The following is a 12,919-nucleotide window of genomic DNA, read 5'->3' as shown; positions in this document are numbered from 1 at the left end:
CGTGTGTCGATGGCGGAAGGGGAAGTCATGGAGGCGGAAGTGCAGCAATACCTGGGCCTCGGGTTGATCAGGCCGTCGAACAGTCCGTGAGCTAGTCTCGTCCTGATGATCCGGAAGCCGGACGGAGGAGTCCGCTTTTGTATTAATTACGGGAAAATTAATGCTGTGACGGTGAAGGATCGCTATCCTATGCCACTGATTGACGATATCCTGGATGTATTAGGAGGTGATCAGATCTTCTCTACGATGGACATCGCGTCCGGTTACTGGAACGTGCCGATGGACGAGGGCAGCGTGGCCAAGACGGCGTTCACGTGTAAGTTTGGCCTGTACGAGTGGCTGGTGATGCCGTTTGGACTCTGTAATGCGGTGCCGGCGTTCGAGCGGTTGATGGAGACCGTCTTAGTGGACCTGAAGTGGCGAGTGTGCTTGGTGTACCTGGATGACTGTGTGATCTTCAGCAAGGATTTCCCTACGCACCTAGTGCGTGTCCGTCAGGTGCTGACTCGGTTCCGTGAGGCGGGATTCAAGCTCAAGATGAAGAAGTGTCATTGGGGTCAGAGTCAGGTGGCGTTCTTGGGTCACATTGTGACGCCGGCCGGCATTCTGCCGAACCCCGAGAAAGTGAAAGCGGTGATGAACATCCGGCCGCCGAGGGACTTGCACGAGATTCGGTCGTTCTTGGGCCTGACGAGCTACTTCCGGAGATACATCCCTGGATATGCGGCGATATCGGCGCCTCTGGAGAGACTGACAGCGAAGGACGCTCCGTTCGAGTGGAACGAGGACTGCGAGGCTTCGTTTCGGCAGATGAAGAGAGCTCTTATGAAGCCTCCTATCCTGGCCTATCCGGACGGCCGGAGGCGATTCAAGTTGTTTGTGGACTCCTCTCGGTACGTAGTCGGTGCTTGTCTGGTGTAGGAAGTTGATGGCCGTGACCGTGTAGTGGCTTACGCCAGCAAGTTGTTGACAGGTTCGCAGAAGAATTGGATTAACAATCAGGATGGGATTTCGGAGATTGAGTGCTGGGGCGTCGTCTGGGCGACGCGTAAGTTTCGGAGTTATCTCGACAAGCGCGAGTTCGATGTGTACTCGGACCACCAAGCGCGTTACGTGGGTCTTCAGTCCCGGCAATCGGACTTCGAACGCTAAACTGGCCCGGTGGGCCATGGAGCTGTCGAGTCTGCAGTTCAAGGTACACCATAAGCCCGGTGCGGCTATGGGGCATGTGGACGGTCTCTCTCGGGCTACCAGCGGACGAAGTGGCGGCGCTGACTATGAACGACCTACTGAATCCGGACGACGACGACGTGGGTCCGTCTTCAGTCGGGGAGCATTCGAGTCCCGAGGCGGACGAAGAAGTGGAATACGCCGACGGAGCTGCTGGCGACCCAGCCGATGGGCACATTGACGACCCTGGGTCGGTTGGGTTACGCGAGGATCCTGTCAGAGAAGAAGTCGGACCGGTCGCCCCGTCACCTGTCGACCAGTTTAGCCTTGATCGTGAGCAGTTCGTGAGTGAACAGTTGAAGGTGCCGTGGATCAAGGCACTGGTGGCCTTCTTGCTGGACGGAGCGTTGCCACTGGATCCGTACCTGCGAGCGCGAGTGGTGCGGATGGGGTCCCGGTACTCCGTCCAAGAAGGAATGCTCTTGCGTCGCGTAAACTTGCTGGCTCGAGCCGGCCCTGCTGGCTCGGTCTCAGTCCCCCTCGTGCCTTTGACATACGTGAAAACGGTGCTGCATTTCTGTCACAAGGAGGCAAGGCCGAATAGCTGTCACCGTCTTCGCCCTCGAAGTCGGAGTCGTCGTCCCCTTGCTCGGTCACGTCGTAAGGTTTAACGTCGTCCAGCGCTTCGTACGCACCGTCCAATTGCTGCTGCAAAATGTTGGTCTGCACCTCGCGGAGCGACCGATCCGAGAGGAGCTGCTTTCAGACGCCGCTAGTCTTGTTATTAACCCAAGCAGGGTTGGGAGGCGACCGTCTGGCAACGTCCATGGCGATGCGGCCAAGCGCGACGTCCGAGAGGCGGAGGTGGGGCTTCCGGGTGATGTCCAACGCCTGGGTCTGCTCCAGCAGCTCCGGAACGGAGCTGTAGTCGTCTTCGTCGATGGAGAACGGATCGAGAGCGCGGGCGAAGGTCCGGTCGTAGAGAGCCCTATCCTTTTTGTAGAGCGTCGCCAGGTCGACTTGGGCGGCTTGAGTCTTGGCCGCTACCGAGTGAGCGGCCGCCTTGCCCCCGTACCACATCAGAGTGTCGTGGGCCGTGTCCTCCAGCTGGGCCAGGAAGCTGTAATAGCCGAACACCTCGATGTTCGCGCTGATGAACCGCAAATGGGCCTACACGGCGACGGACTTCTTCTTGCGGCGTGCGTCAGAGTTGCCGGTGGGTGCGTAGAGGGCGCAGATGAAGAACGTAGCGCAATGCTTCATCCAGAAGCGCCAGTGCAGAAGATGAAGCAGCGGGTGCACTTGCGGGTCGTGCCAGGCTCGCTGCCCGGACCACGGATACGCCAGCCGGAAAGGAGTTTTCCCTCGTCCTGTCGCCTCCTTGATAAGGCGATCCACGTCACGACGGATCGCGGCCGGCACGTCATCGGGGAGCTCGAGGGAGTACTTCAGGGAGTTCGCGGTGGTGCGTCACTTCTTGGCCGGACGCTTCGACTGGGCCTTGTTGCGCGGGGCAGGACGCTTAATTGTCGTGTCTGGCTCCGGCGCAAAGAGAGCATGAGTCGGGGGCTGTCCGTCTCGAAGGGGTCGGGCGGCGGCAACAGCGTCACGACCTCCGTCAGCGTGGCCGGTAGGGAATCGTCATCCGCGATAAGGGCAAGGGCGAGGGCGTCGACTGCCTGCATCCCCGAGGAGGCCTCGTTGGCGGCCAGGTGATCACGGAGCTCGGCGTAGAAGTCCACTTGGGCGCGCAGGACAATGTCCTCCTCCGACGGCTTGCCCTTGCTGTCGAGGCGGGCGCGGAGACGGCGGACGGCGGCGTCCTTGCTGGATTCCTTGGTCTTGGCCATGGTGGAAGGCGGGAAGAACTGCGGCGGCGTGGGAAGAAGGAAACGAATGCGGAAATGCGAGAAAGGCTGGGTCTTACCGCTAGGCGGATGGTTCTTGACCTAGTCTGGGGCCGTCAATGGTTCAGTGATACGCCAGATGCGCTGGTGGTGGAGACGGTTTGCCCACCGTGATCGACAGTTTGTGACGAAGGCCCGGCACGGTCCCAGATCCGACTACGATGGATTGTGACTTACGGCGTGGACTCGCCCCAGCGCCGAGAAGTGACGGTGATGGAGTTCTTTTAACGATGATTGATGGCTCCTGCCTATCTGGACCGGCCTAGCGCCGGTACGCACGACTACTCAAAGCTCGGACTCCCTGCGTTCGGGACTGCGCTACGATGATTGAGTAGCTCGCTGAGGCTACGGAGTGGTGCGTCTGGCTTGCCGGGATCTGCTTGGCGTTTTGGTGGAGCGTCGTGCGTCATCCGTGGACAGAAATGACGTGGGTGGCGGCCGTCCGCCACTGGTCTGGATTGCTCTGGGTCCTGAGCGGCGCCGTCGGCTGGATGATCACCAAGCCGTTGTGGTGGGTGGTGGGGCGGATCGTCGGCGCCGTATTGGAATTTGTGATCAAGTGGACGGGCTGTGTAGGACCTGTATCCGGCGCTACCGGATCTTCGCCGACTACGTGAGGATTGCGGAAAGGACTCCGGCAGTGCGTCGCTGGAAGCTGTACGAGGCGTTGTTCCAGACGCCGCTGGTGGTGCTAGAGGACGAGGCGGAAAGCGAGGACGGGCTGGAACGTCTTGCCCACCGCTGGCTGGAGGCCTATCACGCCTTGTGGTGCGTGTGCCTACCCGACGTGCTCGAGTTGAGCTGCAAGTCTACAGTGAAGTATTGGATTGGCTCTGGCGCGGAGTGTCACCGGGCAATGGACCGTGCATGCTGTGTTTTCCGCGCTTTCGCGTCTCTAATGGGATTGTTTGCCTACGCCGGCATGTACACGGCCGTCTACGTGTACGAGTTTGTGGAATGGATTCTCTATGGAAGCTGCGGCGTCGGGGCGCTACTACTGCTGGGGAACTACGTACTGGCGGAGAGGCATTTGGGTGTCGACGGCGGATTCGTCTGGAACGACGATATGGTGCTTGCCAGTGGTTTGACCGACTTGCTAGCTGTTACTAGCCGCCTACTGCGGTGAGGCGAGGCCTCCAAGGACCGACGCACGCCTAAGCAAGTCGCTGAGGACCGATACGCCCGGTGGACGAAGGACCTTGAGGAGCAGGAGCAGGCCGAGCGCCTCAGCGAAGCGTTCTGGAAGGCCGACGGCTGTGTGGGTCCCAAGCCAAAGGTGCGTCGGCTGAGTGAAGTGCGGGCGCGCCAAGATGCTCATCGTGCCCGGAAAGCTGATCAAGGCCCTACGGGTGCTCGACGAGGGCGTCAAGCTTCAGTCGGGGAGGGTGTCAAGAGTGGTTCTGGCGGCCACCGTCTTGGGCACGGTGAGTTCCGTTACCCTCCTCCGCACTTTTCGACGGCCGACCAGATTCGTGTGGGCCGCGCATTCGATGAAGCCAGGCAGGGCCACGACGAAGTTGCTGAGAAGTTGTGGGCCGGCCTCGGTCTCCGTAGGACAAGCGCAGCTAGAGCGTACGGTTCCCGTTAATGACGAGGACGGAAGTCATGGGGGACCGGAGCTACTGAAGGACTGTGTATCCTCGCGGTGAGGCGGTGGGGTGGGCAGTACCGCCTCGCTGTCGTGGTGTACAAAATCGTGGACGATGATTGCGAAACGGTGCCTGACGGCGGGAACGAGGACCGTGGAGGGCGAAGTGCGGGTCGCAAGGAAGAATGTAAGAGGTCGGTCGTGAATTTTCCTTGGAGACAACAAGCAGAAAAGAATTTGTGTTGACATTTGTCTTTAGCTTGTTGCTTCTGTTTATATCTCCGTACCGTTCTACTTCTACTGTATACAGCGTCGACCGTCCCATCCAAGGACGGCTCGCGACACAATAGCGTTACCGAATCAAAACCACGAAATGTTAATTGATAAAAAGAAGTATTTAGTACAGTACATTTTGATGTGACAAATGCACGACCAACAAATCGGAACTACTGTCAGTCGCAAGAACGAGAACCTTTTTTAATGACAATAGGCAAGCGATATGTAAAACGTTTCATCCAACTACTGAGGCGATGACGCTGCAGCGCAATGCGCAAGGTGCTTCCTACCACACACACCAACGCTGATTTGACACTTGTCAACCACTTCACTGTTGTCTTTTGACCGAGTGGAGGTTCTCGTCGCCACGGAAGCCATTTTGGATCTCGGCGATCGTGAAGTCCGACGTTTCCGGCACCATGAAGTAGATGAAGATGATCGACAGAAAAGTAGTAGCCAGGAACGGCGTGAAGCTGTAGTCCGTGATGGCGTCCTGGATGTACGGGAACGCGATGCCGATAATGAGCGCGCAGGTCCACTTCAAGAAGACGCAGATCCCGACAGCACCACCACGCGCCGAGTCTGGGAAGAGCTCAGCGATCATGGGCCAGAGCAACGGGCCGATGCTGACGTCGTAGCCAACCACGTAGATACCGAGCATGGTGACGGAGAGCCAACCGACACTGTAGACCATAGAGAACGTCATTCCGATGCAGCACACGGCCATAATAGCGATGCCCCAACGAAGCATCGGACGTTTCGGTAGGAACTGTGTAGCGTAAGCAGCGATCGGTACCTGAACGACGGGAAGAATGTCGATGATAACCACACCGAGACGTGCATCCTCGATGCCAGCTCCAGTCAAAATAGACGACGAGTACCAGAAAACGGCGTTAATTCCAACCAATTGGTTGATACATGTGAGACCCAAGGTCACTACGAGTTGCTTGCGGAACTTTGGTTTGGCCAAGATCGTCCACGGACGCTCCGCTTCCATCTGCACCGACTCACCACTGATAGTAGACGGTAGTTTGGTTCGTTGTTCGCGAGTTTGAATCCAGCTCATCATGGCTTCAACGTTCTCTTTGCCGTACAAACGAGCGATCTCTCGCTCCGCTTCCTGTTCACGGCCCTTGGCAACAAGCCACACAGGACTCTCAACCATAACGAAGTAGGAGCAGAGTAGATAACCGGCAGCGAGAATGATCGGGATAGCAGCGATCCAGCGGATACCGGACGTCGTGTTCCAGTACCAGAACGTCGTCGCCACACCTAAGATACCGAGTGTGGCAGCCAAGTGCGTGTTGGTACCGAGAGCGTGACGGTTGTGAGGGGTTGAAATCTCACTTAGAAAAGTGTTCACGACAGCCATTGCGACACCGTTGGCGATTCCAGCGACGAATCGACCGAAACCGAATCAGAACGGGTAGGGAGCAATGACTTGGATCACCGAGGCCAGCACCATGACGACGGTGTTGAAGCGATGAGTCATCCGACGCCCGTACTTGTTGGACGGGATACCCGATAGAAAACTGCCTACCATACCTCCGACAATCCATGCGTTGGACAGCAAAGTCCACGTGGTCTTAGTGTGTCCAGGGAACATAATGCAAGTCCCCTCAACCACCGGACGAGCGTTGCAATCATCGGTGTTGTTGAATTTGTGGAGACTGATCTGGTGACTCGACCAACCATACTGGAAAGCTTCCAACATAGCGACGGCAGCAGACGTGTACACGATCCACTGCGCACGAATCGCTCGTCCTTCGATGGTAGGCTCGTTGACGGTGTCCACAACCGGGGACATTGCTATCGCGTAGTCCGTGCCTTGGAGTAGATTCGGCGAGCGAGACATCTAGACTGTAGGAAGGCTTGGACTGGAAGGCTGTTTGGCGCTTGAAGGCGAATTTAAAGTGAGAGCTGGGAATGAAAGCAGTGCGTTGGAAATGGCCCTAGAAGAAATTTAAAAGCTCAACGTTCTAATGCACTTAGCTCATCAGCTAGCACCCTACAACCACGTTAGATCAGGAAACGGGTGCCTGCTTTAGACGATATCACGGTGAGTGGAGACCAGACTATCGTTGCAGTGGCATGAATAATACCCTTACTAAAAGCAAAGACTAACATTAATACAGCCGACCAATTAATTTAAGCGGTACGTCACGACTGATGTGCAGGGAATGGGGTGGATACCCTTACACATCATCACGTTTCCAAAGCGTGGAATTATTCTAGACAAATGCAGACGTCACTGTTGTGAATGGACACAAGTATATTTTGCATGCCTAAATTGGACGTGGAGACAACTTCATTCAAAATGTAACAATTACAGGACTTGAGACCAGCCACACCCGCCGAGTCCCGAGTTTTAAGTCGGCCACTGTATGCTAAGCTAACATCAACGCGACTTGACAAAATGCATGGCCAAGAAAGAAGCGGGGCAACGGCGGCCGTTGCCCCGCATGATACGACCGGTGGTCGGCCACTGGCCATAAGAGAGAGGGTCCCTCTCCCTTATCAGGTCAAGCGTGAAAACAGGTTAGCTTCAACAACTCATCAAAAGCTTTGCAGAGCACGATTGAGTTGTTGATAGAAGTCCAACAAAAACAACACTGAGGGAGTCAGCTGAAATCAGCTCAAATAAGCAGCACGGTATGGCTGTGAGCCAGGCACGATGATAGTTCCAGAAAATGAAGTTCAAGTTCGAGACCTCTAGAATCTCCTTGAAGTTAAACGAATCCACCTTGATTGGGGAAGCCATTGATGGCTGACTCGATCAAGTTCAACGTGCAAGATTCCAGTCGCACCTTGAAGCTTACAAATGCATGTCAATTACCTCTGTCTGCACTAATGAAAAGGCAGTGACATATTTATTAGAAATGTCAAACAACACACAGTAGCTTCACCCAATAGCCTCATGTAATTTTGTTTATTATTTCACTTCCCTTTTATAAAACTGGAGCGTCAACAACACGTAGACTCTACACCTTTGCCAGTCCAAATCGGCGACAGTGTAAAGCAAAGTGGAACGTCCCGTAATTAATTTTTTTAATTTTTGAAATTTATTTTTTTAGAAAAAGCCTGTCATGCAAAGTTGATTTAGTGTAGTGCAAAACTTTACGTGCCGTACTCCATAGGTTTGCTACGAATAGCTGCCGCCACTGACAACGCACAGTGGCGCGCCATCTTGTTAGCCAAGCGCAGATCCATACATGGAAGCTATGCTCTGCAGCGTTTTCAAGCAGCTGCATCCGGCGCTCTGTTTTCTGGGCAAGCGGACGATGTTGAACTGAGCGCTGACTGGGAAAAACAACGCAAGGCAAGCCACTGAGTGTTTGTAAGTGGATGGAGCAGATCCACCAAATCTGGTACTTGCATGGCAGCGGCGCGAGTGAGTGGCCACCCGGGAGGGGCGCGTGAACGACATACAGCCGACGCTCTCTGGGTCTTTCCTCCATTCCTTCCTCGCCCCAGTCCAACAGCCACATACACAGCAGCCATGGCGACCAAGAGCGTACGCTGGTCCACCGTCACCGTCTACGAGTTCGGCGTGGGCATCGGCGGCAGCGCAGTGCCTCGACGCGGTGGTCCAGCGGTGGGGCTGGCTCGAACCCCGCAATGTGTGTGGAGGACTTCAGTGAACGCGGCGCAGCATCAGCGGGAGAAAACACAGGCGGGGGACAGGCAGGAAACCGCAGGACGACATCGGCGGAGACGCGTGCGCTGGTTCAAGCCGCTGGAGCGCATCACGATGCTGGAGAAGGCAGGCTACAGCGAGGAGCGTATCTTCCGCTCAATGCTCATGGAGTCGTCCAGCATCGCCCAGTCGCGACGGCTCTGTCTGCGTGTCGAGTGTGTGGCCTAAGTTGCATTTTGCACGTGTCAACGACGACCGAGGTAGCATAAAATGGAATTTTAACGCGGGGGTGGCGGGTACGATGGTGCTCGGAAGGAAGAAGCAAAGGGCGAAGACAGGATGGACTTTTTTAACTTGTTTTGATGCCGACCACCAGTTAGCTCTGCACTAAATCGCCATTGCTCTAAAGTCAATTTTTGAAAATAAAAATTAAAAATTTCTTTGTCACTTAAGTTACTTCACACAGCTTTGCTTTACACTGTCGCCGATTTGGACTGGCAAAGGTGTACAAAACAGATTTCATAATTACGAATTAAAACTCAACTCGAATTATATACATCGTATTTAGTACCGGATGCATAAACGCCCATCAGTTCTGTTTATTTCAGTGGCGGTTTTACCATCAAATTGGTTTTGGAAGTGAGTGTATTTTGCCAGACTGACTAACCGACTACAGTCGTGCACCTCCAATTCGACACCGGTATCAGTCGATACCCTGCCAGATTTTATGATTACGCGAATCGGATGCGCAATACCTTTGCCCATCACCACCCTAGCAATTAACCTCAGCGGTTTTCCCCTCCTCGCGGAGGGATGACACGCCGCATCGATCTGATTTTAAATTTTGGATCGGACGTCTTCATACAAACACACACTTTGATTTTTACCGCCAAAGACAATGGGACATCGCCCTTCCTCCTACATGTCCCTAACTCTAGCACAAAAGCAGTCTTTGTGCGAGAAGCACAAGTCAGATCCTGCATGCTTTCACTCCGAACTTGCTCGTTGGGCAACGGAGCGCTTTAAGACCCCCCAAGCAGTAAAGCGCACTACCGTTTTGAGTATTCTTAAGCGGTCGGCGGACGTTGCCGCCTTGCCGGATACCTATCGCGACAGGAAGAGCTGTTGCGCGCCCGCGATTCGCGCGTCTGACGCCAAGATTATGCAGAAGATTGACGAGTTCAGGACGCAGCAGTGGAAAAGGGGCTTAAAGATCTTCGAGCACTTGTTTCAGAATACCACCCCCGGGACGTCTTCAATATGGACGATTCTACCGCCGGGAACCGCGAGGATCACTAACAGTGAGCAAGAAAGAGAAGGGGAGGAAGCAGAGCAAGCACCGGATCACCGTGTGCGTTACCACCAACGCCGATGGCACGGAGCAGCTTCCGCTGCACCTCATTGGTCGATCTAAAGTGCCGCGCCCCCTAAAAAATCGCGACCTTCAAGTCGAAATTGGAGCTACCTACACAAATACGGCGAAGGCGTGGATGAATACGGTAAAGTACTGTGATTGGCAATTGGCGCTAAATGAACGTATGCAGCTGGAAGAACGACAAGTACTACTACACCTTTGCCCGGCCAAACTCGGATTAAGCGACATGCAAAGTCAAAATATAACTTCGGGTTACGTTTAGTGACTTGTGTTTATTACATTAAATTGCGAAATGTGCAAGCAAGGCCGATTTTGCCGCAAACAAAGTCGGAGAGAGGCCAGCTCATCTGCCATACTGCATATCCTCGAGATCCCTAGCGGCAATGACAGCATCGCGACAGTGTAATTCCATCTGACCCACTAACGTGGGCGTCATACACCGCATGCTTGCTCGAGCTGCCCGCTCCAAGAACTGCATTTGGCGCTTTCCGAGAGTAATTAACTCGCCATTTTCATCGTGGTGCACTCCGCGACGTCTATCGCAAATTTGTTCTCGGTCGACAGCCAGTTCGCTCTTAATTCTTGACTTAAAGACGCTGAAGCACCCCTCGATGGGGTTGCACATTGGCAAATAGGGGCCCAGCCGCATCAGCTTCAGGTCTGCGTGCGCGACAACACGCTCTTCCGTCTGACTGTGAGCAGGCGCGTTGTCGAGCACGATCACGATCTTCTTGCCGCGGAAGTTCTCACGGAACGCCTCAGACTCTTTCACCTTTTGGTATACCTCTTCGACAAATTCAGCGTTGCAATCCATCTGAATGCTACCTCGTTGGAGGCGGTGGTGCACAAGCCCGATGGTCGAATTTACAGCACATTGAATCTGCAGGCTTGACCCTTTGGACGGAGGCAAAACCACGACGGCTCGTGCTCCCTTCTTAGCACGACCGCGGGTGCGCATGCAGTAGACGTTGACGTTCGTCTCGTCGTAGTACACTATGCAGTTGCCCTTGCGATGGTGCTTCAGGAGTGTTTTCGCGAACTTCTAGCGCTTTGCCTTGTTAGCGTCATTGTTGCAGGTTGAGGGCTCAATTCGTGCTTGCTCGACTGTGTATGTCAAGACCACCAAGTGCCGGCTAACCGTGGAGGTAGACAGCGAGATGCCAGTGTCGACGGTCAGCATGCTCACCATTGTCTTCAACGTGAACGTGCAGTTCTCGTTCAGGTAGCTCTCCAAAAACGCCACGACCTCGTCTGTTACCTTCGTTGACTTTGCACGTGCGCCTCCACGTTTTACATCATTGGCACGATCACGCTTGACCAAGTCGTATGCTGTCGACGATGGAAAGCCGCTGCTTGCCGCGACAATCTTCCAGTCAGGGCGACCAGCACGGTACGCGTCGAGCACTCGCAGGCGCTCCATTGGGGTGTGAGGTGACAGGCGGGCGGCTTGGCTGGGCATCTGGGGCCTTAGGAGACGATTGAAAGTGATCGTAGAAGCTGATCCACGATACAAAGCCACCTAGCGTCCATTCATTTTGGCGCGCGCGGCTCTCGGTTTGGCGCGCTGGTCTCTCTCCGACTTTGTTTGCGGCAAAATCGGCCTTGCTTGCACATTTCGCAATTTAATGTAATAAACACAAGTCACCAAACGTAACCCGAGGTTATATTTTGACTTTGCATGTCGCTTAATCAGAGTTTGGCCGGGCAAAGGTGTACTTGTTGACAATGCTTCGTCGCACAAAGACGCTTCTATTGAGCTATCCAATGTTGCTATTCGCAAGCTCCCGCCTAATACAACTGCCGTACTGCAGCCCATGGACCAGGGCATCATTAAGTGCCTGAAGAATGAGTACCAGAACAAGAAGCAAGCCGCGGAGCTGGACCTGTTCTACAAGGGTGTTCCTTACACGCCGGTCGACGTTTACTCCGCCATGAAGTGGTTGTCTGAAGGCTGGAACAACATATCTGCAAAGACTATTAGAAACTGTTGGTGCCACACAGGCATCGTCTCAAAACTAAACGTAAATTTTGTACTGAATGATTTTCACGTTTTTTTCTATTAACAAATATCAGTGCACTAGATTTGCGTTTGTTTTTTGCTTTACGTTGTGCACTTATGCCCTGGGAGAAAATATAAGAAATGGACAGCCAAGTCTGAATTTCGGACAAAATGGAGTTTGTCCGTTGTGGCACATCCGCGCAGTGATGATAGGGGTTGGTGTGGGCGGTTCTGAGTCTGAGCCTACGGCAATGACATATGCTAGGTTAAAGGGACCATTTGAAAATTCGCGGCAGTCGAGGAGAGGAAGCATCATGGGGAAGACGGCAGGGCACAAGGCTGCGGGATGCAGCCAAGAACAGGGTCGCGAGGTAGGCATGGACGCGACTATGAAGAAGGAGCTTGCAGCGGAGGCTACCTCGACGGCCAAGGGCGTCCAGACGTACAAGGAGCGGGAGGACAAGAAGAAACGCATGAAGAGCAATCCCTGGAAGACAAGCTCGCGAAAGCTGCGCTACAGGGGGCACAAAACGCCCGTCCGCACCTCCACCAAAGTGTACAATGTCGGCAAAATGAAGGCGATGTACATGAATAGCTTTTTGCGGCTGCCAGGAGTTCGTGAGGCGCTGTCTGCGCGGCGCAATGCTGTGCTTCGTCATGAAGCGGCTCCTCGTAAACCCGAGGTAATCGCTATTGACGACGACGGCGATGACCTCTGGCCGATGGGTGTGGACAAGGTGAGTGTGCCTCAAAACCCAGAGAAGATTAAATTTCTAGACACGGGTCCTACAGATAAGTGCAAGTGCGCTTATGACTGCTTCAGAGACGATTGTCTTAATGCCGACACCAGCTACTACGCATAACTTCGAAGCAGATGAAGAGCAGACCTGCGACTACGCGTTGGAGCTTCAGCTCAAGAGCGCTCGAGGCAAGAAAGTCTACATTGATGCGACGAGCTGTGGTGGTA

At 54.3% G+C, this 12,919-nt stretch overlaps 3 protein-coding genes across 3 annotated transcripts; 1 reads left to right on the top strand and 2 right to left on the bottom strand.

The window, feature by feature from the left end:
* Positions 1-1,322: 1,322 nt before the first annotated feature.
* Positions 1,323-3,020, bottom strand: PITG_04318 (uncharacterized protein; the record flags this gene model as incomplete). Its single annotated transcript, XM_002905917.1, has 5 exons — positions 1,323-1,416; positions 1,596-1,689; positions 1,728-1,929; positions 1,960-2,340; positions 2,784-3,020. The coding sequence occupies 5 exons, from the start codon at positions 3,018-3,020 to the stop codon at positions 1,323-1,325; spliced, it is 1,008 nt and encodes a 335-aa protein (XP_002905963.1).
* A 2,249-nt stretch (positions 3,021-5,269) lies between these two features.
* Positions 5,270-6,796, bottom strand: PITG_04317 (Major Facilitator Superfamily (MFS); the record flags this gene model as incomplete). Its single annotated transcript, XM_002905916.1, has 2 exons — positions 5,270-6,283; positions 6,392-6,796. 2 exons carry the CDS (start codon positions 6,794-6,796, stop codon positions 5,270-5,272), a joined length of 1,419 nt encoding a protein of 472 aa, XP_002905962.1.
* A 1,644-nt stretch (positions 6,797-8,440) lies between these two features.
* On the top strand, positions 8,441-8,806 carry PITG_04316 (uncharacterized protein; the record flags this gene model as incomplete). Its single annotated transcript, XM_002905915.1, has 2 exons — positions 8,441-8,578; positions 8,630-8,806. 2 exons carry the CDS (start codon positions 8,441-8,443, stop codon positions 8,804-8,806), a joined length of 315 nt encoding a protein of 104 aa, XP_002905961.1.
* Between the last annotated feature and the right edge of the window lie 4,113 nt (positions 8,807-12,919).

This window comes from Phytophthora infestans, genomic scaffold, assembly GCF_000142945.1.
Source record: "Phytophthora infestans T30-4 supercont1.5 genomic scaffold, whole genome shotgun sequence".
NCBI lineage: Eukaryota > Oomycota > Peronosporomycetes > Peronosporales > Peronosporaceae > Phytophthora > Phytophthora infestans.
This window is presented reverse-complemented; position numbering and strand designations above follow the sequence as displayed.